At 38.5% G+C, this 25,542-nt stretch overlaps 1 protein-coding gene across 1 annotated transcript; it reads right to left on the bottom strand.

Moving 5' to 3' along the window:
* Window positions 1-1,007: 1,007 nt before the first annotated feature.
* Window positions 1,008-25,540, bottom strand: LOC122820443 (estrogen-related receptor gamma; the record flags this gene model as incomplete). The annotated part of the gene is made up of 4 exons (XM_044097870.1): window positions 1,008-2,252; window positions 6,523-6,685; window positions 6,773-6,879; window positions 25,531-25,540. Coding segments are annotated over 4 exons (525 nt in total), but the record flags the coding sequence as incomplete, so codon positions are not given.
* Between the last annotated feature and the right edge of the window lie 2 nt (window positions 25,541-25,542).

Raw genomic sequence — 25,542 nt, 5'->3', positions numbered from 1 at the left:
AACATTTTATGTAGCGTCTTTAATCTGGATTATCCTATTCCTGGTGCATTTTGGATGTAGCTAACAGTCTTTACCAAATTTAGAGTCGAGTGTCTTCCAACAGCTTATAGCAAGTTTTACAGAGAAAGAAAAGCTGCATTTTTTTCTTTGAATACATCCTTCCCCAAATTTGAGACTGGCACAAAAAATGTTAATGTTGCAAACTTTGTCCAAATGCCCAAATCCTCCTACTAAAAACCACTATTGCTCAGAGGTTTTAAGACAAACTGAATTGTTAACACATTATTACTTGTGATATTTGTTACATATATGTGATAATGTTGACAGTGGTCAGGCTGATGGAAATAAAAGAAAAGACATTGACTTACTCAGTTGTGACAAGATAAATTTTAAACATAAAACAAAGCTGGGATATATGTCATATACAGGATGAAAATATTTACACTAATATTGGTATTACCATTATGATTATTTTTAGGAGAGAAAAAAAAAAGAAAGACAAGTTATTTTAAAGCAAAAACAGTTGTTCTTAAGTTAGTTTAGTCAGCAAACCTTTACGTCTGATTTGTATTTTGTCCAGTGACTGAATCTTCTGCTACATTTCTTGAGAGAGTCACAAGACACAGGAAGTTGTGAACACTTTAGGGTGACGAGGGCAGTAGTGAGGTGAGACTTTGGGGTGTGGATGGTGATCCTGGGCCAGACCATTTTTAATGGCACACTGAGAGAGTGAAACTGCTACCAATATTGTATGTGAAGAGCTGCAACCCTGGATCCCAAACAGCTAAAAATGTTTCAAACAGATATCCAAACACAAGAGGGGTGAATGACAGAGTATTTACCTCCAAAGAAAATGTGAACTATTTGAAGGTTTTTGTTAGGAAGACGGGTTTGATTCACAAGTCTGATTATGGTGTTGAATGTCAACACAACTTGAGTGTTAAGACTCAAATGCAGTCTTATAGGCCAACAGACAATAGCATTGTCTAGCTGCCCTTTTTAAAAAAAAAAAATCGTTCCTAGTTTCATCAACGATGCAAACACAGCTGACAATTTTGGTTGACTAGAATCAATTGTCTTCATGAAGCAGAAGCTACTCAGGTGCTATTGAAAAAAGGGAGTCATGGAAAACCAGAGAACCAGAAAATGTTTAAAGTGTTTGTTTCCATTCCTGGTCCTAGGTGCTCTAACCCAGCAACAACCGTAAGAAAAACTGACAAGCGGAGGGCAACCTTTCTTTTTTTTTTTTTAGGTCCAGGATTGGAAACCACCTAAAACCAGAACAGATTGGGGTTATAACTGTAACGTTTGATGGCATCCTCTGAATGGGTGGTTCCATTCTTTGGCAGGGCAAATATCCTCTTCTTTTCTTTCAGTCCATCCATCCAAACTTCTCTGTACATGTACACCTAAAACCAATGTCAGTATTTTCTTTGTATTGATTTTTTCCCCACTCAGTTCGTGTTGAACTTTAAAAAATTATTTTATACCGAATGGAATTGTGGAAAGAAAATATGGGTATAGTCTGAGAGTCTTTCAGAAGTAATGTGGAGAGTTTTATTGTCTATTATGTTCCCTCAGTTGTCTTTCATTAACATTTTAAGAGTTATTTGATGCATAAGTGTTTTGTCACAATCTGAATAATCTGGTAATTGTTGTATAACTGCCATGAAGTACCTGTTCTGACCTGTTGTCTTTCATTGGCCATTTGTAGGGTTGAGTCCTCCTGTCCCTGTCTTCATCAAAAAAGGTTCCAGTGAACGCTCCTTAGTCAACAACTAGTGCTGTAGGGCTCAGGTATATGGTTTTGATCGATTCTGTAGGGGATGTGTCAGCCAACAACTTTTAAGAACATATCTGTGTGTGTTTGCACGTCTGTGTATGCAAGTATAGGAGAATCTGCATGTAAAAGAACAAGAGGTCATTCGAAGTTGTTGATCAAAGTTTGACATGTAGCTCAAGTCACTCAGACTGGCCTCTATCTGTCCTTCGTTCCAGTCCCCGCCCTCAGACCTTGGCTTCCAGCAGCTCCAAGAAGAGTTTGTGCATTGGGACCTTCCCATCCTGCTTGATGCTGTAGAAATGCTGCACAGCCTTGGTGGAGGTCTGACGGAGTAAGGGGAGAGTCATAAGCAGCTTGCCAGCCCGGCGGGGATCCTCCTGGTGTTGGGAAGCCTCATAGTCCTGCAGGGCCTCATGGAGCACATCCTGGAGCTTCTGTACTGCATCCACATCCTCAATGTGCATGGAGTCTGGACAGAGAGGAAAGTCGATGTCAGAATAAAATTAAAAAGATAATACTTTGTCATTTCATGGGATAAGATGCCTACAATGCTACAATGAAAAAAAACAACAAAAAACTGGTCTTGCTGTCTTTGGTGGCAAAAAGACATTGAATATTTGTGGAAATTGGCCATCTGTCGACAAATTGTTTAAATCAGTCCCGTTGAAGGGCTTTATTTCTTTGTCATTTCCTAACTATCCAACTGTTAATTCCATGCAACAACTGCTAATCATTCCCTGCAGTTTTTTGCAAGTCAACGGATCTCTGCTTAGGATTTAATCCAAAATTTGGAGCAAATATAAATTCAAATGATTTTTTGAGGGATTTTAATGTCTGGAGGCAAACGGTCAAATTGAAAGAAAAATCAGTATAAAACAGACGATTCAGCATGGATTCATTTAGTCAAAAATCAGATTTTTTGTGGCATTGAAACAAAAATATTAACTGACAACGTTTTAGGATTTTAAGTAGCCATCATACATAAATCTTTGTTTTTTACTAAAAGCAAGAACACTGATGTAGTTTTAGCAGCACATAAATCCAGACACTACTTTTCTCAATGTCTCTGAAGGGTGCGCCAGTGGGTGTGATGAATGGACAGGTGAAGAGACGAGTGGGAGGATAAAAAAAAGAGATAGATTCTTGAAACAATGAAGAGATGCAGCAACAGCAAACATAGTTTCTGTGTGTGTGTGTAAAAATCTGTAGCTGCTCACGTCTTCACTCTCTTGGTGTGTTTGGACGTACAGCAGTAAAGAATGAGAATGTCTCAGTAATAATGCTCCGTATTGCTCCTTTGGGATGCAAAGTCCTAATGTGAGCTGGCCTTTGGCCCACAACCTCTGATCAATGTACTGATCAATGATTACATGCATGTTAAATAATAATTACAAGTCAACTATCAATGGCCACTGCACTTATACCACACCCAGCTTTCCACATAATATTATGCTTTTAATCACTAGAGGCACATTCACATGCACACAAGTTAAAAACACACAGTAAAGACAAAAGAAAAAGAAAAATACGAGAGCAGAAGGGAATAAAACCAAAGGAACCTGGTCACTGACATTAAAAACCAGAGGAAACGAACATAAATGATGATGCTCAAAGAGACAAAACGAGTCAACATTTACACAAAGATTTCCGCATTAACACACACAAACACACACCAACACGCATCGCTGAATTTAGGGAGGGTAATACATACATCAGTATGCGGGACGAGAGCGGTCAGCGGACTGATTTCTTTGGGATCAATAAAAAGCTCAGTCTATCATGTTTTTGGGTCGAGATCAGCTGTTGTGTTGCCTTGTATTTTTATTCCTTGCAGTTTAATGATTGTTTGCCAGCAAATAGGTTGTAAAGAAAGAAGAAGGTGGATGAATTTATTAAAAAACGAGAGAAGTAAATGTATCATCAAAATTTTGCTTGCATATAAAACTACATTGGCTTACTTTTTGAATAATTTTAGGCCAAATATTAAGTAAATGAACCTTTCATTATGTGGAGATGGCTTCTGCTGACAAGTCAGTAAAGGAGTACTATTAATAAACTCCATAAAAAACAATTCTACTTTTCTTTATTGTTTAATTTAAAGTAAGGACCCTCCTTATGTGCAGCCAGTTCTTTTCGGGACGAAGTTTTATGGAAATTTAATGAGTTTCACATTATTTTTTATTAGTGTAGAGTTTAAGCTGATAGACATGGCTTCTGCCTGTGCCGTGACCTGCTGTACCCTCTCAAGTAAAACAGCAGACTTTAATGAGCACAAGCACATAAGGCTGTTAAAAGAGTACATGTTAACATGGAACTAATTCACATATAAACGAGGGAAAACACAAGCATAAGCACACACACACTTACACCACAACACACAGGTACCTCCTTTTTGCCATGGCCAGTTTAGCTTTCTTTACATGTGGGGCACGTTTGCTAACATTTCTTAAGGCTTGGCTTCATTAATGCAGACGATTAGCATCCTGTGAATTAATTAGTGTCAGTGCCCTTCAAAATGCTAATGCTAGCATTCTGTTGTCTTGGAGTGCAGTTAGAGTCTGGGCAAAGATACAAAGTTCTTACTGTATATGGACATCAGTGATGAAATTTAAAAAACTTCCCACAGAGTTTAGCAGCCTGTCATTACAGTCACGCTAATATATAACTGGATTCTAGAAGAAGGTGCTTATCCAGGACTTCTTCAGTCTGAATTATCTTTTTTTGATTAATTATTTAGAGACTCCTGGTATATGTTTTTCTGAAAGTAAATTAAACTGCAAATGCCAATAAAAAGACTGTACTCAAAATCGACCGACGTTAATATAGTTTAGTACGAGATTGTGATTCTCAAACCTGACCAGAAAAACCTGACATGGTGCTCAATCAGTCAAATCACGAGTGCTACTTTTTAAACAAATTGATTATGATTATGATAAGAATAGGAATCTACAGTTTTAAGTTATCTTTTTTTTGATAATCTGTTGCTTTAAATGATTATTGTCTGTTAAATAAATATGGATGTTGTTCCTGAAAACCAACAGATAAATTTATGAATTTTATGTTTTAGGTATTACCTGCTTACTTAGGCAAAATAAATTAATTCCAACATCAGTCACAATGTTTTGGTTCACAACAAGACATAATTGTTATCAAAACTTGTGCTTTATATTTGCTATTTTAATTTTTATTCAAATTAATAAAAATGTATTCAAATACTTAAAAAAATACAACTATGCTTTACTAACTAGTTTTATAATGCCCTTTTGCTGTTTATTACTCCAAAATTGGGGATTGATTCAATCTTCCCTTAAGTCGGGCTGTTAAAGTCACTGCCCATTTATTCCTGAAATCTCTCCTCTGTTTAGAAAGTAGGCACATTTTTATCAAACATTACTAGAAAGTAATTTGACTAAATTTTATTAAAACTTTGATCAAATTAAAAAAATATGCAGTAGAATTTGACTTTCTCTAAATGATTGTATAGTATATGTATTTATTTAAATGAATGGTATCTATTTCTCATGGTGATGATGTTTGTTGTAAACTGCCAATATATAAATGGACTGAATCGAGAGAAGACACAGAGCACTGCAGTCATTCTTGTCTTCATCATCAACTATTTTTTTAGATTAAATTCCAAAGATTTTAAAAAATACTGAGTCAGCAAAGTGTATAAATTTATAGAAATAGCATTTGGTAAGGAAACACAGGTTCCTTAACAAAGGAATATTTGGTAAGGAAACAAAAATCCTACTTGTCACATCTTGTGACAAATAGGAGAATTTCACAGAAAGTCTACTGGAAAACACATCACCAATGTTTTAAAACATGTATGTACACTCTGTCTGTTAAAAAGAACTACTTCAAATTACTTTTAGATCCACATTCCTGATTTTATATATTTTTCCTGTGATTACCATGTCAGAAAGATGAATGAAAAACAGCCTAGTTTATAAATTTATGTGTAAATGTTTGGTTTGTTGGCGAGCACAGATGAAGACTGACACAGGAAAAAGTGTCCTACTTCACCCATTGAAAGCGCTTGCAGTACATTCTCCCATTTAAACACATTGTATTGACAGCCTCCTCCTTGTAATTAAAGAGTACTGAAGAGCTGGCTGGCTTCCAAGACAAAGTTCAAAAGACAGGTCATGAGAGGAAGAAGGTGTGTGTGTGAGGGAGTGCGTGTGCGTCAGTCAGCTGTCGATGCAGCTGGACACATCAGAGACGGGCCTTTATCGACAGATTCGGGAGCCTAATGATTTTACTTTATTTAACAGGCATCTGAAGAGACGACTATGCTAATTATAAAAGGGATTGCCACTTTGTTTGGGGGTTGAATTCAGATTGAACATGTCTGTGCATGTTTGTACTACACCCCCTCTGAGTATGCATGCATAAAATATGTGTGGGCATGAGCGGCACTTGTGACAATTGGAGTATGACAAGATAAATGTGGGTGGCAGTAACAGTGGAAGTGGTAAACTTGACAACAACAACAACAACAACAACAACAACAACAACAAAAAATCCATCCCCTTATGTGTAAGCATACTTCATCAAACATGCACAGGAGTGTTGTTGTGTGTTTGTATGCATGGTATTGAAATCAGGCTCTGCTGTTTCATCCTAAATGAGCCCCACGGGAATAAACTAGATTCCTGGGATTAACCCTCTCTCAGCAGACAGATATCAGTGCGCAGAGAAAGAAAAACAGCTAAGAGTGAACAGTTCCAAACCTGAGTTAGCCAGCGCAATAGCCTTGAGAGTGACGAATTCTTCCTTCTCCAGCTTCATAGACTTATACTTCTTGACCAGCTGAAGAATAGTGTTGTTCAGGTCCAGAAGGCCAGCTAGTTTTGACTGGTCCTCGTCCATTATGTAGTCCTCAGCGTACACCAGCTACAAAGAAGCAAGGAAAAAAGACACAAATTAGATTGGAATCTGCCAATTTCATTTGAGCAAGAAGAAAACAGTGAAGCCTCCTACTTTGTCTTCAAAGGAGAGTGAGCGATACACAACACGCAAAATCAAGATCTCCATCCATGCACTCTGCAGTAGACTCATCTGGTCTGCCAAAGACAGCGTGGAGAAACCTGGAGAAAAGTGACACATCCAAAAGACGAACATTAGGAAGGGAAATTTCTTAATTTCTTCCTTTATGTGTGTTTGCTGGTTTTTATTTCTGCCATTTGGAATCAAATGCACAAGTTTAATGTTTTATGCATTTTGAATTTCAACAAACTCATATTGAGGTGCGTATAAAGTCTCGACATAAATTAAGTGCTGAATGAATGTTTTTGGGAAGGAGAGAATAAAAGCATATTGCAGAGCACTTTTTTTTTCAAAGAAAAGAACACTTTTTCAAAACATTAAAATATATTCCAAGACTGAATTACCTTTACTCATTAGTTATACTGCTATAGCAAGTAACCAAATCCATAGATTACATTAAGTAATCAAAAGTTAAACTACAAAGTGAGGAAGATATTTAAAAGCCAGGATAAAAGGGTCAAGCTCAACTCCTTTCTATCTTTCTGTTTTACCCTTCATCCATTAACTTGACCAGAATCCTCCTTCCAGTACTCCTCCTCCACTTCCTCTGTCCCCTTCGCTCAGGGCTATTCCCTGGGGGATGGTAAGCCTTATCTCAGCCTGCCACAGCCTCCATGGATCAATGCTGGACATCACTGCAGCGCTACTCAAAACACACACTAATTGCTGCTACGGCCTTAAAACTGCTGGTTTCTTTAGTGGTCAATCCATGTCCTTTCATTTGGAGATCTGTCTTTTTCACCACAGCCTGTGCTTTTATATCTGAGTCTGTCTTTCATTGATTGATCTCATCTATTTGTTCTTTTTTTTTTCTTGCTCCCTTTTCATGCATCTTGTCCATTTAAATGCTTAAATATTATTCCTAATTATGGTATGATCCTTATGTTTTTGTTTTCTTTCCTTTTGTAATTGTCTTACTTTTGCATGATAAACTCAAACGCTCTCTCTTTTCCTTTTTATTTCTCTTTAATGGAACACCTGCCCACTCACACATCTCCTCACAGCTGTCCCTTCCTCACACACCTGTCCATTCACACCTGCCTGTCTGCCTACATGGCTGCTTTTTCATGAGTGCAAACCTTCATAGAGAATGCAGCGACAGTGGACCATGAGAGCACACCTGTCAGACCTCATTGCAGAGCCACTTCCCCCAGTTTGTTCATTGGTGTGTGCGTGTGTGTGTGTGTGTGTGTGTGTGTGTTGGAACAGAGCATCCTGCCAAGAAAACAGGCAGATGAGAAGGCAGATATAACTTTAGCAACATCTGCTGCAATAGGCCTCCTCTTGAGATGCTGGATATATTAGGTGGAGTTTGTGTATTGGGGACAGGTGCCTCATTAAGGCAAAGCTGCAAGATAGTGTTGATTGTAATGTTCTTGGGTGTTGTGCAACTTTCGGCAAAATATTTCATTTCAAGAGATATAAAAACACACACACACAAACACACACAATCAAAATATAGTCCCTTGCAAAAAAACATAAAAGAAAAAAAACAACCTTTTCACTCTCAAAAGTGAGATATTTGAGATCCTGATTACAAAAACGTTGTACACAAATTAAAATAAGCACAACTATTATTAATAAAAAATTGTTTACATTGTCAAAAATCATCTGCATGATAAGTGGGTTTGTGAATGTGGTCATTGACAAACACATCCCTCCTAATTACAAATAAAGTGCACACTTGCACACACACGCACACACACAGCATGCAAATAAAGACCAATAATTAAAACCTTGTAATTAATTTATTGAGCTGAAAGTGCAGCTTTTCTTTTTGAGTCACATCAAGGATTTTTATCAGGATGAAGTGTCTTTATGCTGCAACTATTCTATGAAGATTTGTATATCTTGAGCGTAGTAAATAATAAACAAAGCTACACTTTCATGGTGCTGGCTTGTTGTATTTTCCCATAGTCTACTTACACAAAATGCCCATACATGAGTCTTTGCATGTGCACACCCAAGCATGTGTGTGTGTGTGTGTGTGTGTGTGTGTGTGTGCCTCTCCCTCTCTCTGCCTCACCAGCCTGTCTGCGCCGTTCAGCCATCCAATGCCTCTTATCTGTCTGATTAATAGGCGGCCGGCTTCAGGACAAATTAATTAACAGATAACACCATCTCTCCCTTCTTCTCTTCCACCTTTCCTCCCCTCCTTCTCATGAAGCGATCGATACAGCAGAAGAAAAGAAACATCAATGGGAATTTAGTGCTGATGATGGAGAGAGAGGGGTATTGATGGAGGGAGAGAAAGTATGAGAGAGAGAGCGGTGGAGGAGAGAAGAAAGTAAAAGTGGGGGGAGAGGAGGTAGGAGGAGAGCTGATGGTGGAGGTGGGAGGGGTGGAGACCTTTCTTTCATACCTGTGATTTCAATTGACAAAAGAAGGTTCCTTATTTGGTTCTAATTACATTTCCTTTCTGCCCATTGTTGATAAGGCATCTCATACTGAGTTAGGAGGTGTGAGTGGGTTGTAAGGTTGTTGTAATGTGTGCAGCTTTGAACTTATATTTAGTTGCTTAGTTGGATGTGGAGCAGCGTACATTAAAACGACCAAACATTTGCTCAGAAATGTGTAGATCTATAAGAAGCTTATGCGGCTGTTCGTTGAGAGCAGCCAATTATGGTTCTGTCTGGAAGCAGAAATCGTGGAATGCTGCTTGTTTTGTGCCTTTTCATGAGTTTTAGTATATTTTTCACCATAAGTGCGTAACGGTCTGTGTGTGCGTGGGTGTGTGTGTTTCTCTGTGCATGTGCCACACGGCATCTGACAGAAAGAGGCTGCAGTGCAGTCATGCAAACTTAACCTCCTCTGCTTGCTCTTGTGCTCTCTTTCTCTTTTCTTTTCACTTTTCTCCATCAGATAGCCACATGAAAACAAACACGCACACACACAAGGAAACACACGTTGATTCCCCAGCCACCCTGCGGCCTGTTTGTCTGCCAAATGAGTCCTGACTGCACGTTTACACCGGAGACCGCACAACAGCCGGGCTCAGACACACACACACACACCTACAGGATAGCCCTCTCTCACGCTCCAGTTGCCTCGCAGATGCACACAAACACACATATCTCGGAGGCCTATATTTGTTTTTGTGTGGTTACGGGGCAAACTGGAACCAGTGAGAAGCGATTGATGCTTATGAACACATAAATGCGATTCAGTGTATGTATGAGCATGCTATGCTGGTGTGTGATAACTGTTGCATCAACAAATATATTTGTGTGTGTGTCTCTGTGTGTGTAGCATAATGAAACAGGTGTTATTATGGGGATCTGGTCACTGTTATTAACATTGCACACAATTATACAACTTAATACAACTAGCAAATTCCTAGGTCAGTAGTTTGACCTTTATTTTTTTAGGAAAAGGAAACAAGAGGGTGTTGATGACTGCACCAAGAACATCAACACCCTTTATGTTGATGTCCTCCAGGTCTTTATTAATAAATGTTCTCATCTTGATGTTGAATCGACTTTTTATGTTGAAAAAAAAAGAAAGAGATTTAGCTGCAACAAAATTTGACTGAAGAAAAGTCAGGACACAAGAAGCATCTCACCTTAAGTGACATGTTTCTTGTAGCCACATGAGTTTCTTGATATTGGCCTAAAGAAATGTTCCAAATACTTTTGAGACCTCTTGAAATTCATTTCAAAACTCACAAACTGCTGCATCCGTCTTTTTAAAGGTCTTTTAAATCTTACTGTGATCTACATTGTTCAGTAGCGATTAGCATATCAAACTAAAACGCATCGCATTACAAATGACTAACTAATGTTTTTATTATGTGCATTTGAGGTGAAATAGTTGCGTGCAATGTTAGCCATTTTCAATGGGGAAAAAAGTTGGAATATTCTATTTTATTATTAAGCAGAAGACATACGTTTTATAGTTATATTTACAAAGTAAAAAATGTAAACAGGTTTTTTTTCTTCATTTTTTTTATGGTTTATTCATGATAGTAAATATTTGTCAACATTGTTAATTGCAAGCTAATATTAAAAAGCCACAAACAAATATAGACCGTCAAAGGGCATCCGAATTTGATCACCAACTCTATGATTTTCTAATATTCAGTTGGACAGTTTTGTCTCAGTGGTTTAAGTTTATTCATGGTCCTCCATGGCGGATAATACCTCTACACCATACATTTTGTGAAAATGTGTGCACATGGCCGATGTGCTGCCAGCAGAGAAGCAGGTCAAATCAGTGCTGCTGGGCTACATCTAATCAAAATGAGCCAACTTCCAACTTAATCCCACTGTGAGACTTTAGGTTAGATAAAATAGGCCAACAATGCTGCAGCAAGATAAGTGTGATATGTTTTACTGGAGCATGAAACTTCTACACATCAAAAACCTATATTTTGTCTTACATCAGAGGATAAAAATTTGTTAAGCTTATTTTTCCCATTAATAGGTAGTATTTGGTTTATTTATATTCCCAACAGTGTGAGGGGCTGCCAAGATTTACATATGCTAATATGTTGACACCAAATGCGATGGCTTTACAAGTTTTTTTTTATTTATTTTTTACAGTTTTCAAAGCCCAAAGTGGAACACTTCAGGTTAGGGTATGATAAACAAAGGCTTGGATACTCTTTAAGGTCTTGTTAAGAACTGCAGCTGGACAAATGCCATATACGTACAGATATAGAGACAGACAAAGGGGGTACTGATGACAAAAAAAGGCTTTGTAAAGTTTTTGTAAAGCTTCTGAATGTAATCTGAGGACTGACAAGTTGCACCGTCTTTCATGTTTTCCTATGTTCACTTTTTAAAACACATTTCACTGAGAAGCGCTGTGATTGTATGAGGTTGGTGTTATCACTGGGGGAGAGGCATGTCTGCATTTCCATCCCGGACCTGTTGCCCATGTGACTCGATAAACGTAAGACAATGGATGCATGGGAAGATGCTCAAGGATTTTTACTTGTAAATACGTAAATATAAAGAACATAAATATCCCAGTTATTTATGTCATAATGAAGCCAGGGATCTCCCTTTCGTTCTGTTAAAATAGCTGCTACTTATTTGATCATGTCTACAGGGCAACCAGATGTTTCACTCAGCCTAAACAATGTGACAGCTGTAATCCACATTTTTTTTTGAAAGTTATCTGACTTGAAGTTTTAAGAAATTAATTGCTTTAAGCTGCATCCCAGATATGTAAAACACAAAGTTGTGGAACTGCTTACGCAGTAAGCAAAATCAGGGCACAAAGGAGTGCGTCTTCATGCATAATTGCCTTACGCTCATTAATGACAACGTAAAAAGACGATGATGTCTCACTTCACTACAAAAGTGTCAAAAAAATTTAACACTTTGTCCACATGAAAATCAAACAAATTTTAATTTTTATTTTCTAAAAGGAGTCCCTAAAGTCACTAAACATTCTTGCTAAAGAAGCTGGATGTTCACAGCATGATATATCCATGGGAAGTTGAATGGAAAGACAAGAATTTTCAAAAAAAAAAAAAAAAAAAAAAGGCAACCAAACACTCAGTGCGTCAGATCTTCTTATAGGTAGACAAGAGGAGATGAGAACAATGGAGTTTCAATGAATTTTCTTTGATTGTTTCTCATTGTTCATTTCCAACAGTGGAATGTTCCATGTTCAGCATGTGCACATACTGTGTCCTGCAGGGGACAGATTTAAGTCTACTGGCCCACTGAGACCGAGATTGCATGAGGATGCGTGAAGTTTCCAACAGTTACCAGCTCAACGGTGCCCTGTGTGTATCTCAGTGTGTGTTTTTGTCATGCAGGCACACTGTGTGACGGCATGAAACTCCAGTGCTCGCTCTCACTACACTGTCTGTATGTGTTTGTGTTTAAACATGCGCAAATTGTTTCCTGCTGGGCAATGCAAGTGCTCCTTTGTAGTGCTCTCTGAGTGTGTGTGGGTGTTTATGTTTGTGGGTTCGTATCTCAAACTGTTCCGTACCATACGGACAGACGACAGCCAAAATGAACATGGGCCCCCTGTGATGGCATTGGCCAGGCTGAAACAATACACACAAGAAATGTGAAGAACGCAAACTGTCTTGCACTCACACACCCAAACACACACATCCACCAGCTGACCCAATTACACAGAGATGCGCAACGAGATGGAAACAAATCTACCCAGAAAACCAGTTAATTTAAAAGAGCTTAAAGACACACAGGATACACGTTCTCTTCCACGCACACATAGGCACACGCCCACATGCGTTTTAAGACACATTGGGTTTGGAGTTGACATGACATAGACTTCTAAATCATATGTTACATTTCAGCATTCATGGCCAAAATCCCTGTAAAGTTCTCCTGGCTGATAGCGATTCTTAGTGTTATTTGTGGTCTGACCCGGTGAATACAACTGACAGATTGGATAAAATTAAAAAAAAGTGCTTTAAGTTCCTCGATAGAGGCAGCTGCATTGAATCCTCCGCCAAAATAATAAAACAAAAATACAGAAATTTTGCTTATGTATTTGGTCATAGCACTGATTTCAAAACTGTATTTAAATTTCAATGTAGTCGCATTTACTAAAGATACATTACAAACACAATTATACTCCTGGATTCTCATCCTCTCAAACATTCTTGGTTAAAATATCTTTTCCCCTTTCTTTCCCCTTCCCCCCCCTGAGCTCTCTTTTCTTCACCAACCCCCCTTTCCTCCATGCGGCCTGGGGGAGAGCAGAGCAGTCATAGGGCTGCGGTAGCCTCTAATCAGTGTGAACAGCCAGCTAATTACCAAACCCTCAGCCCTGCCTGACTGTTAATTGCATACATTAGACACCATCAGCAGCACTGCAAGATTAACACTTAAAATCTTCCCATTGCTGTAGTGAAGATGAGTGCTCTGTAAGTGGGCATGTGTGTGTGTGTGTGTGTGTAAAAGACAGAGACGTAGAAGAGAGGAGGCATGGTGTGTGTGAGTGTTTGGTGTGTGTGCTGTCTCTATGGTTGCGGGTGCTAATATTTAACACTTAATTAGACCCAAAATGATATTGTCTCAACACGAAGGCGTTGTCTAGTGTGTTAGCTGTTGCCGTTGTGGGGTTGCCTGGGTGGGGGCAGCTGGTCGTTGAGGTCGTCCAGGGCAACCCCAGGTCTCCGTGGAGACGACAGATGGAGTGACATTAAGAGCATCGCAGTGGAGCCATTTCAAATAATAAAATATCAATATTTACATTTTAATTACCTACTTCCAGCTCCACCAGGGCAGAGTCAAGGAGTGTGGGTGTGTGCATGTGTAGTTAAGTGTATGAGCACTCCAAGCTCCACTGAGGCCAAGTCTCTTTGACTCCATATAGAGACCAGAGACCTGCTCCAGGGATAACCTTCAGTTCTACTTAATGATTTTTACTGAAATAAATATATTGCTGCAGTTCACACCTCATTTTTCAGCCCTTCATGACTAATACTCTTTTCACTTTTTCCTTTACTTCTATCATCCGTCCTTTTCCTCATCCTCCACCTTTGCATCCTGCCATTCCCTCCATCAATATATTGCTGATGCAGACCGGATTGACCACTCTGAGTGTGTTAGCATGTGTGTGTGTGTGTGCACAAATCTGTCCAGGGAATTAACTGTGTATACACACAGCTGAGCAGCTTACAAAGTAACTTCCTGTCTGTCCTTTTTCGACAAACATATACAACCCATGTAATGCTGCTGGTCGTTACTAATGATTACAAACTTAAAATGCAACAAGAGTCAATGCTGATAGGACACCAATCAAGTACAGCATTATGACAGATTGCCTATTGCCTATTATGGTGTTGGTCCACCTTTTCCTGCAAAAACAGCACTGAGTCATCAAGGCATAAGCTCCAGTACACTTCTGAAGGTGTGCTGTGGGATCTGGCACAAAAATGTTAGCAGCAGATCCTTTAAGTCCTATAAGTTGGAAAGTTAGGCCATCATAGATTGGACTTGTTTGTCCAGAACATCATTGACTGAATTGAGGTCTTGGGAACTGGAGCCCAAGTCACGGTTCCCAGGGATGGACTGGGCACCGTGACTGTTCTGCTGCTTTGCAAACCCATATGAACTATATGATCTAACGTTTGCTTCCTTTATGCATCATCAGATGAGCCCACTTCTGTTTTTCTGATCACTGCCCAGTTATCAAAACACTATCAATAATTAATCAATAATATCAAAATTAGAGCTTCAATTTTGGGGATGCTGACCTCATTGTCCAGCAATCAGAATGTGGTTTTCGTCAATTGGTCAAATTTTTACGTAAACTTGGAGGACAAAATATTCTCTTGCAGCCTAATTCAACCCACCCAATAACACGTCATGGTGACGAGTTTATATTTTGCGCCTCACCTGTCAGTGGATGATGGTTTGCCCAGTAGGTATAATTGGGAGATCTCATTACAGATCATCTATATGTGTCTTTTTAAAAATCCAGGACATCTGGCCTTTTATAGTAGATCTAACATTGCTTTTTGTTTACAAATGTATTAAAAAAGTATTTAAAAATAACGTCACAGGATCTACTCCCCGGCATAATTGGTGTATCAGCAAAATCTTACTGATTGTGGCTTTAAAACAAACCCAGTGGTCCTTATCCAGGCCTGGTGTCTCCATATGAGATTATGAGGCTGTGTTGATTCTATCTGTCTAATCCCCCGTAGCTTCCATAAAGGGAGCACCACTGAAACTCCACAGGGATTAATTTACCATTCACAGATTAGAGATATGTTTGCCAAAATCACCATTGAGAACCCAGTCAGCTAGAGGATAGGCTTCAACCACTGATGCGATGCATAAAAGAGGAAGGGAAGGGAGTGAAAGACATAAACAGAGGGACACAGCGGCAGAGATAAAAACGAATCCACACGGAGCCTCCTTTCCTGAAGCACCATGTCTTAATGTCGTTGCTTGAAGACAAGAACATTAGACCTCATTCCAGCTCCTCATCTGGGCCTGAAAAAGCCTGGGCTGAAAATCTTAATTAATTGTCCAATAGTGCTGTGGGGTCATTATGCATTGCAATAAAGAAGCGTGTAATTATGAGATTTAACAGCCATTACCAAGGCCAGGAACTCATATGTCATCATCAGCAACCAAGCCAATGGTTTGGTTCGGCTGTGTGTGGCTCGATAGACAACTCACACACAAGGCACATGCGCACGCATACATACTCCAATGTGGAAATATAGTGGTCAGACAACAAGGAGAAAACTACCTTTTGTATTAGAGAACAAGTAGTTATGTGATAATGTACAAGGATACATGAAGACTAACAGTACTAAAAAAACCAAAACATATAAACTGGAAAAATGACACACAAACACACACGCACACATCCATAGGCACTTAACAGAAGCCCATCAGTCTGACCCAGACAATAAGGCAGCCAGCTGTGATGGCAGCCTGCAGATGAAACATCCCATCAAGATTAAGCAGACACAAAAATACACATGTTATTACTACTGTGTGCGAGTGTGTGTTTGTATTTACTTTGGGTGCCCTGTAAACCAAAGAGAGGAGAAGCCAGAGCCATTTCTTACACAGCAGGTGAAAAGTGGCAAACTCTTGCAGGAATTACATGATGTGTGTAAAGGCAGGCAGTCAAGTACATCTGTCTTTAGTCCAGTTTCTAAAAAGAGAACCTATGAAAGAATGTGCAGTCCTACACTGCTGCTAGCTTGCAGATGGTTTCATTTGCTCGTCTACGATAGGTTTGCATTTGTTACTTCGTTTTCAGCTGGTGACTCTCATACATCAAACCTGTTATTTAAAAAGGTTGAAAGGGTTGGGGGGGGAAGCAGGAAAAAGGAAAAGCAGAATAGAAAAGATCAGCGAGAAGGAGAAGCTAGAGGAGAGTAAAATGAAGTGGACTACGGAGGAACAAAAAGTGAAAAAGGAATAGATAGAAAGACAGAGCGGAGCGAGGCAGAGGAAGAATAACCATTTCATGCCTGTCTGTGAACTTTGCATGAACCAAGATAAAATAATGTGAAGCCATGACAAGCCTGTCCCTCCTTCCGCTAGATTTGCAGTATGCATACCTCAGGTGTGTGATATGCGTGTGTGTGTTAAGGTGGAAGAATCTCTGCGTGAGCTCTTGGTGTGTATCTGTGTGTGCACTCCAACAGATAGACCGGGATGATGATGATTTGAAATGGAGTTTGGCCTGTGCGTAATTATGATCATCTATCTTTATGCCCCGCCAGCATATCATCATATCACATCATATCATTTCTCTCTTTTTCCGTCTAGGACAACCGCACAAATACACAAACACACAAACACACAGACAAAAACTCACAAACACAGAAGCAAATTGAAAGTAGTAAAAACTGACTGTTTGCTCATAATGTCTTAGATGATGATGTAAGCCCATCATCTGCTTGTCTGGGTTGTCATATAAAAACTGTGTGAGTCTGTGTATGCAAGTACAGTGACTTCTTTGGATGTGTGTGTGTTTTTAAAATGCTTCTTAACAGAAACATGGATAACATAATTAGAAATTTGTGTGGAAAGGATTGCGTGTATTCTTGTGTTTGCAACGTCTGTGTGGCAGAGAAAAGCTGACATAGATAGGTCAGGATTGTCAGATTGCAGAGGAACAATTTTGCAAATACTTTTTTCTCCTGATAAGAAAGGCATTTTCATGGGTTGCTTTATTTATTTATTTATTTTACAAATAAAAATGTAGAAAAAATTGTGTGTTTGTATTCATTCCCTCTGAGTTGGTACTTTGTGGAACCATCTGGAGTATATTTGTATCAGCTTTAAATATTTAGAGACAGCTATTTTTGCTAAATTAAATTAGCACAAGTTCTGTCAGACTTAATGCCAAAAACTAATTGTCCACCTCCATGTCTCAAAGAGTGGAGAATTTGTTTTGGATGATAGGAAGTCTTCATTTTCTGCCACACATAGTGTTTTCCTTATATGCAGGCGAAAACATACATATATATGTATATTTTTTATCTCATCTGACCGGAAGTCCTTCTTCCACATGTTTATCTACAACTTTATTCCTGACCTGTCTGCTATGTTCCTTGGTTTTCATGAAGTGGTTTGTTCACAGATGTTCTTGAACACACCTCTGGAGCATCCAGAGAACAGCTGTGTTTATACTCAGCTCAAATGATTATCATCATTTCATTTACTAAACACACAAAAAAGTTAATATAAGAAATAAACAAAAATATTGAAATACAAGTAAATAACACAAATCCATTTGTAACATAAATGGCTTTTGTAAGCGATTAGTCAAAGGAAGTTGATTGAAGTAAAGTAGAGTAAAGGGGGCTGAATACAAGTGCATGGCACACTTTTCCGATTTTTGTTTGTAAAAACAGTTTAAAAATTGTTGAAATCTTTGACAGAGGTTCGGAATACTTTTGCATGATAAGTTTGCCAATTTTTTCCGCTACTTGAAGTAATGCGTGTCAAGACAGTCAAGAATCTTGAAATGATCTTGATAAGAAAGACAAAAGAAACTTGCAAAAGATATGTTCATATATGATATATGATATACATTTGTCAAAAAGTAAGAGAGGGTGTTCCTTGCGGTTGTCGGAAGATAAAAAAAGCAAGACACAGTCAAGAAAACGGCTTCATTTTCTCATAATGGTGAAGCCTCTGCCTTAATCTAATAAAAGAAGTCCAATTTAATCCAAACATTAGAATCAAATATCAAATATTCTTTCCCTAATTTGATTCCATCAATATTTGTTTTCATCTGCAAACAAGGATGAGTTTGTTTGTACTGCAAGAGGAATTCATGGTGGTGCAATGGAAAATAAGATATCTCTTTTGCATGGATGTGAACAATAAAACAGACAAACACTCTCTCACACAAGCAAACAGACACATATTAAACCTTGGGGATGAGCAGAAATGGAAATCAAACACAGTGAACAGTGCTGAAGGAAAATCAACAGAGACTTGAAGCACAAGCCTGCAGATAGCCATCGAAATCTACCAAGGCCCATTAACTAAATCAAACTGGGATTCCAAATGCAAATCAGATTCCAATAAAGTCAGATTAAGTTAGACATCATTACAGTATGGGAATGGCAGTCGATTATACCACATCAAAGAAAAGAAAGAGAACCCAACTCAAGCCACGATGCTTTTATCTTCTGAATCTAAAATGTTTCTTGATATAATTCAAGTTTCTCAAGAAATATTAATTGTGTATTCTGTGCAAATATACAATTGAAAAGAAATATTTTAATACACCTTGTGAAAAGACAAAATGGTTGATTTTTCCCTACTAATTGACACTACATCACAATATCTTTTTCCTGTGTTTGCCTAGTCAGGATTACCAAAAGAAATTCCTTTTCCTCCTGACGATACTATAAATGAATCAGGCATGTAGGTTATTTTGCTATTTTCTATGGACTAAGATCAGAGCATTCTGATGGAAACTCCAAAACTTTGACTTTACTGTCATATTGCTGGATTACTGTCCATTTGGAAGGTCTCTGTGTAAAAGCTTCAAAACCTTAAGATGTTGCTTCAGTGTTTACACAATGTTTTTTTCCTCATAATGCCATCTATTTAGTGAAGCACACCCATCCCTCCTTCAGCAAAAGTCCCACAAAACATGATGCTACTACCACCATAATCCACCGTTGGGATGTGTTTTCAGGCTTATACGCGTCCCAGTTTATCCCCCAAATATAAAGGGTCAATGTGGCCCAAAACGTCCAATCCTGGTGTAATCAGCCTGATAGAAGCTTAAAAAAATTAAGCTTTAATTCCTTGCCTTGTGGCTTTTCAGTGCATATCAAAACAGAAAGTAAAGGTAAAGGTAATTTTATTTGTATAGCACATTTTCAGCAACAAGGCAAAACAAAGTGTTATTTCACTGTGGATTATGACACCAGATATCCTCATGATGTTTTTGTCTACACAGAACTATTTGAAGAAAAGGGCGTGGCAGGAAGCCAGAAAGTGCAGGACAAACCAGACTTATAGAAGTTGACAGTTCTGTTTTAAATCTTGTCTTTTCATTTATTGTTTCCATGATGTCACACAAGGCTGTGTTTAAGGTGCCTCCTAAAATACTTCCACATATGCACCAGTTAATCGAAATGTTGTGAAGAAACCCATTTAGCAAACATAAATTATTTTCATATTCCTAACTGACTTAACATTCCTTGTATAATATTTCACTTTATACAACTACAGATGGTGAAAAATGGTTATGTGTCATTTTATGCAATGTATGTAACTATGTAGTTTTAACTCAATGTGTGGATTTGAACTATTTCAGGATTTTGTCAGTTTTCTTATGGGTTAAGGAGGCGCCTAAATGCTGTCACTGTCAAAGTGAACCAGCATTTGTAGACAGAATGAGGGCAAATGCGTGTGTGTGCATGAGTGTGTGAGAGTTTCTATTGACATATTTAACCCTGTGTGTTTTCATGACATTTTATTAAACTACCTAATAGCTTTGAGAGGGGGCACATTAAAAGATGAACTGGAGAAGGTATAGAAACGAAGAAAGAAATGGAGGCAATTAAGACTTGAAGAAAGAAATAATTGTTCAGTTTAAGAAGTTTTGTTCCAATTTAGTTGCCAAATGGAATAGGAAAGTGAGGGTGCTGTATTTCTTGTTTCTGGTGATTTCATCAATCTTTTTACTGATGCTTTGCTAAGTATAAAAGAAGCCTGGGGGGAATCATACAAAGTACCTCATGCAGCTTGCTGCGATGTGTTCCAGTGTTAATTATGTCAGCTGGAGTATCAAAGTCTTGAACATGTGCAACAGTTTGTGTGTGTTGTTTGGCTACAGCGTCTATATCTGAATTGGTAAAAAGGGCAGTAATTCTGCTATTCAATATTTGCTCACTGCTGCTTGCTTTAGAAATGTTTGGCTGGGTTGCATTTACTTGACAAATTAATTCTCTATTTGACAACCACTGTTTGAAAGTAAGAGAACACATAAAAAATAAGACAAAAACAAAAGACTCTGGGTGTGAAGTTTTCCTTTTGGGGCCAAGAAATATTTCTTTTAGTGTTCTGATTAATAAGCAATTTATCTGAATGTTTTGCATTCAAGAGTCTTGTTTCTGCAACAGCATAAATAAAAAACTGATTTAAGCAAAGAAATAAAAGGCTAGTTGACAGGGACAATGTGAAAAGAGTGTGGGAGGAGACAGAGGTTGAGTCGAGGTTGACTCAATAATGAAAAGGTTGAAGATACCATGGAGTTAGAGCAAATGGGAGGTTATTTCATGGCATAAAGAAAAATAAGATAGAGACAGAGAAAGAAAAATAAAGAAAAAGGTCACATGGGGGAGTTGGAAGATCCTTGGTTTTTGATTTATAGTAGTTCCTGTCTGTTTGGGAGGATTTTGAGAGAGCTTAATGTAACTGATGTACTAGATACTTCAGTTATTGCTAGAAACTACATATTGTTTATTCAGCACATTTCATAAATAAAAATTACAAAGTGCTTTAAAAAGAGAGCAGGAAATAAAAGGGTGTCAACAAATTATGTTACCTACATAATTAATACACGATAATTATTAAAAAGTAACTTTTCTGAATTCAACTACTGTCTAAAGCTCTTGGGCTACATTTTTATATGGTAATGCATGATGTGTGCAGACATAACATAGTTGATGTCCTTCCTCCCTCCTCATTCCATCACCACTCCAATCGGTAGCCCACATCTCCACAGAGACTGATGAAATGGCTGGACCAATAGTGACACCCCTCCACCTACCACTGCCCATTTTTTACAACTCAATCATGCCGCGTTACAGCCGACACATAGACCGCTTATCCTGAGTGTCAAAATTGAAAGGGGAACAGCGAGGGAGAAAGACTGTAAGAAAAGACAGAGCAAGTAAAAGGAGATAGGGAGGCAAAAGAATAGGGGGAGACCCAAGAGCAATTTCTTCTTGAATAAAAAAAGAAAATGGGAGGGGGTTGTAAAAAACACACTAATGGCAAGGCCCCTGGTTCTGGTAAAAAAAAAAAAAAAAAGCGCTCTGTTATAGGTTCCGGCTCTCAGTCGTTGATTCATTCATTTGTTCATTCCTTGGTCTTTCGTCAAGTCAAGTGCTCGCCCTGTCTGTCTTTCTCTTTTGTGTCCACAAGTCTAGATAAGAGCTGCTAGTATGACTGCCTGGTAGCCATTTAGTTATTATGGAAGCGGAGAGAAAGAGTGAGTAAAAGAAGAGAAAAGAGGATGAAAAGACTAATTCTACTGACAGATAAATGGCTCATTCTGAATGGCCTTTCCTTTCTTTAATTCACTCCCTTATTCTCCTCTGTTTAAATATTTGCTGTTCTCCTCCTCTTCCCACCTGACTGCACTCCAGTCTTCACACACACACGGATGCACGCTTCACCATGACATGCAGCCTAATATGCATCTGGAGTTGCCTCTTTGAGAGCTATTAAAATGAGATCTTCTCGTCACTAATCCATATTATTGGACGGTAAGGCCTTTCATGCCCTTTGAATAATAACTTCTGATATTTCCACATAAGCACAATTCCCAGAGTGTGACGGCTTACTCTTCATGCTCCATGCACAGGCTATGAACAGGTGAGTGTGTGTGTACGGACTTCTCTCAGTTTGAATTAGCAAAAGGCTCACCTGTGCTTATGTATTTGTGTTAAAAGTACAGCCGTATGATTCCTTTTGGGACACGAGGAGACACACTGCTGCTGAAACCCCATTTTCCTTTCCTAATGACATATCAGATGTTTGCATAGGGCCATGTCAGTTTGAAAATGAACACAGAAACTTATATCTTAGAATAAAATAACCAATCAGAGGGATACGTGTATTTGTATAATGTCAAAAGTCTCTTAGATGAGGCGATTCTGTGTGTCAAACATGACCAGCGACACACACACAGACACACAAGAGCTCTGGTCTTGTTATCCGGGGGCCTGTCTTGCAGGCAGCCTCTCTAACGCTGAGTGATGTTTAAATTAGTTTACAATTTAGGCTCCTCGCTATCCGCAGACGGCTCTTAACTCAGTGTGTGTTTGTGATGTGTTTTTTTTGCCTGTGTGTTTGTGCGTGTGAGAGCGTAACAAATTGTTGCCAGTACGGCAGACATCTAATGACTTCAAATTAGCTGCCTGGCGCTCGCCTTGACACGTTGTTACCACTGTTAGGAGCCTTTGTGTGCGCGTAGCGTGAATGTGCATGTGTGTATGTGCAGCGCTGCGCAGCCATATCATGAAACATAAATTGGCTTCGCCTCCCCTCTCTCTGCCGCTGTCTTTTTTTCCCTTTGTCTCTCAGTCTCTCTCCATCAATTTGATTAAAAAAATTACTGTACCATGGCGAGCAAAGGCTTGTGTACGTGCACACACTCAAAACACAGTCGTCTCTAGCACGCACGCGCGCCCAACAAGATGTGAAACAAGATGGCTGCTAACAGGTTAACAGAAAAGGTCTATCCTTTTCTGTTCTTGTTCTGGGTGCGTGGGCGCGTGTGTGAGTGTGTGTGCATGTCAGGAACTGATAAAGAATGTTGAGGAGGTGTATTTCTTTCTGACAATCCTCTACACTGTGAGTGAACAGTAGATCATGCTCTGTGAGGACATCAATGTTCAGTGCTGTAAACAGTGAGGATTTCATAAGGTGCTCATATCACTCACGCACACACACGCGCACACACACTTGGAAGATGAAGAGTTCTATCTTTCTCTCGGAGCAGTGGATTGCCTTCCTCGTTCATCTAATCACACCATCTTCTCTCCTCCTCCAAGCAATCGTTGCGCTTCACTCCCTTTTTACAGAAAGATTCTCGCACACACACACACAAGCACGCGCGTACCTACGCACAGATACTACACTCATCAGATAACCTGTGTAACTTGGCTTGCTTACTTTTAAGAACAGTAAAGAAAAGAAAAGGTGCAAACCAAGTATATTAGATAAGACCTGGATAAGTATGTGTTATGAGTATACAGAATCTCCCAAAGGTATTGAACTTTTATCCTGTTTTGTCACCTTCGAACTAATAAAATACAAAATTTGATTTATTTTATCTAAGGCTAAGTAACAGATCAAAACAAAGTAGAGCATAACCGGACAACTATGTAAAATGGCTGGATCATTTTACAGCTAAAAATATGAAGTGTGGTGGGCATTTCAATTCAGCCATCCTGAGCCAATACATTGTAGAACAAAGATTTTGCTGCAATTAAACTGCTTTACACATATAGAGATTATCATTTTTGCCTATTCTTTCCCAAAGTTTATGAGACTGGATTTAATCTAGGTCTGAACTTTGAGCCATTCTGATGTGTGAATATGCTTAAATCCAAACGATTCCATTCTACATTGTATCGCTGGCTGTATGTTTAGGGTGAACCTCCGCTCTGTTCCCAAGTCTCTTGCAACTTTTCTGTTGCACTTCTTTTATTTCTGTCTTCCAATTAACTTTAAATAGCATTCCTATCCTTGCTGAAATAAAGCATCCCCACAGGATGATGCCGCCACCATCTAATTACACCATTAAGTTACATTTTTGCTTTTTGTTCACTAACAAACCTGCAGTAGTTATACCGTGATTACGGTGAACTGTATTTACTATAAAGGATTAAAGGCAATTGAGTAACAGAACAGGGGCTGAATGTAAATGCATGTCATGTTTTTCATATTTTTATTTATAAAAGAAAAATGTGAAAATTAAATATCTGATTTTTCATTTCCCAATTGTGACTTATTTGAGTTCATCATGCACACAATTCCACCAAAAACACTTAGAAGTTTGTGACTATAATCTGAAATGATGTGAGACGTTGTATAAGACACTAAACCTGAAAGCAAGTCATAAACTCAGCAGGATGGAAGTAAAGAGTAAAAAAGAAACCAGATGAGGACAGGAAATTGTGAGAAACATCGGAAAAGAGATAAGTATGGGAAATATGGTATATTATCCTAAAAAGAGAAAAACCCATTCTTGGTGTTATTCTTAGTTTATGGATCAATATGTATGTCTGCTTATTGTCCATATGGCAGCACAGAGATCAATACACTTACTAGGGGCAATGTGTATTCCTATCTCTCCCACTCAATTCACCTCGATTTTTCCTTTTCACTGTTATTTTCGCATTATTGATATCATATACGTATCATTCATGGACCCTGTTATCCAACGCCACCAGCTTTATTGGTATAGATTTACGCAGCATGACTAAATAATATTTATGTCTCTAATCTGGTATTTTCCCCTGTGCTTTACAGTCCTGCTGTGCTGTTCTACTGTAGCAAAGCAGGGCAGTATTTTATTTTTTTACCCTTTATTCTGTAATTATTTTTATCTGACAAAAGGTCAAAACCTTCTGCTAATCTGTTAATCTGATATGCTGCTCTTCTCTGCAGGATCGCTTACAAACGGCCAAACCAGTTTGGGCACATTACTGCTTTTTTGTTACTTTCTTCCTCTTTTTCCACCAAGTTCATATTTTTTGTTCTGCCATTATGGTAATTCTTTTCATCTTGTATTGCAGATCAAGAGAGATTAAGGGAGAAAAGGGGTTATAGGTTGGCTTAAAAGGATTAGATTGAGTTCTTCTTTCCTCTGTAGGTAGAAATAGATGAGATACACTGTAAAATATCCATCTATCTATTTATCTGAAATATAACATTTAAATCTATTTGGTTTCAAGATAATTTACATTTCTTTATCTGTGGGTGTGGCTGTGATAAAAAAGTGAATTGATTCACTACCTGGGATGTGTT

The sequence above is a fragment of the Gambusia affinis genome, linkage group LG02 (assembly GCF_019740435.1).
Source record: "Gambusia affinis linkage group LG02, SWU_Gaff_1.0, whole genome shotgun sequence".
NCBI lineage: Eukaryota > Metazoa > Chordata > Actinopteri > Cyprinodontiformes > Poeciliidae > Gambusia > Gambusia affinis.
This window is presented reverse-complemented; position numbering and strand designations above follow the sequence as displayed.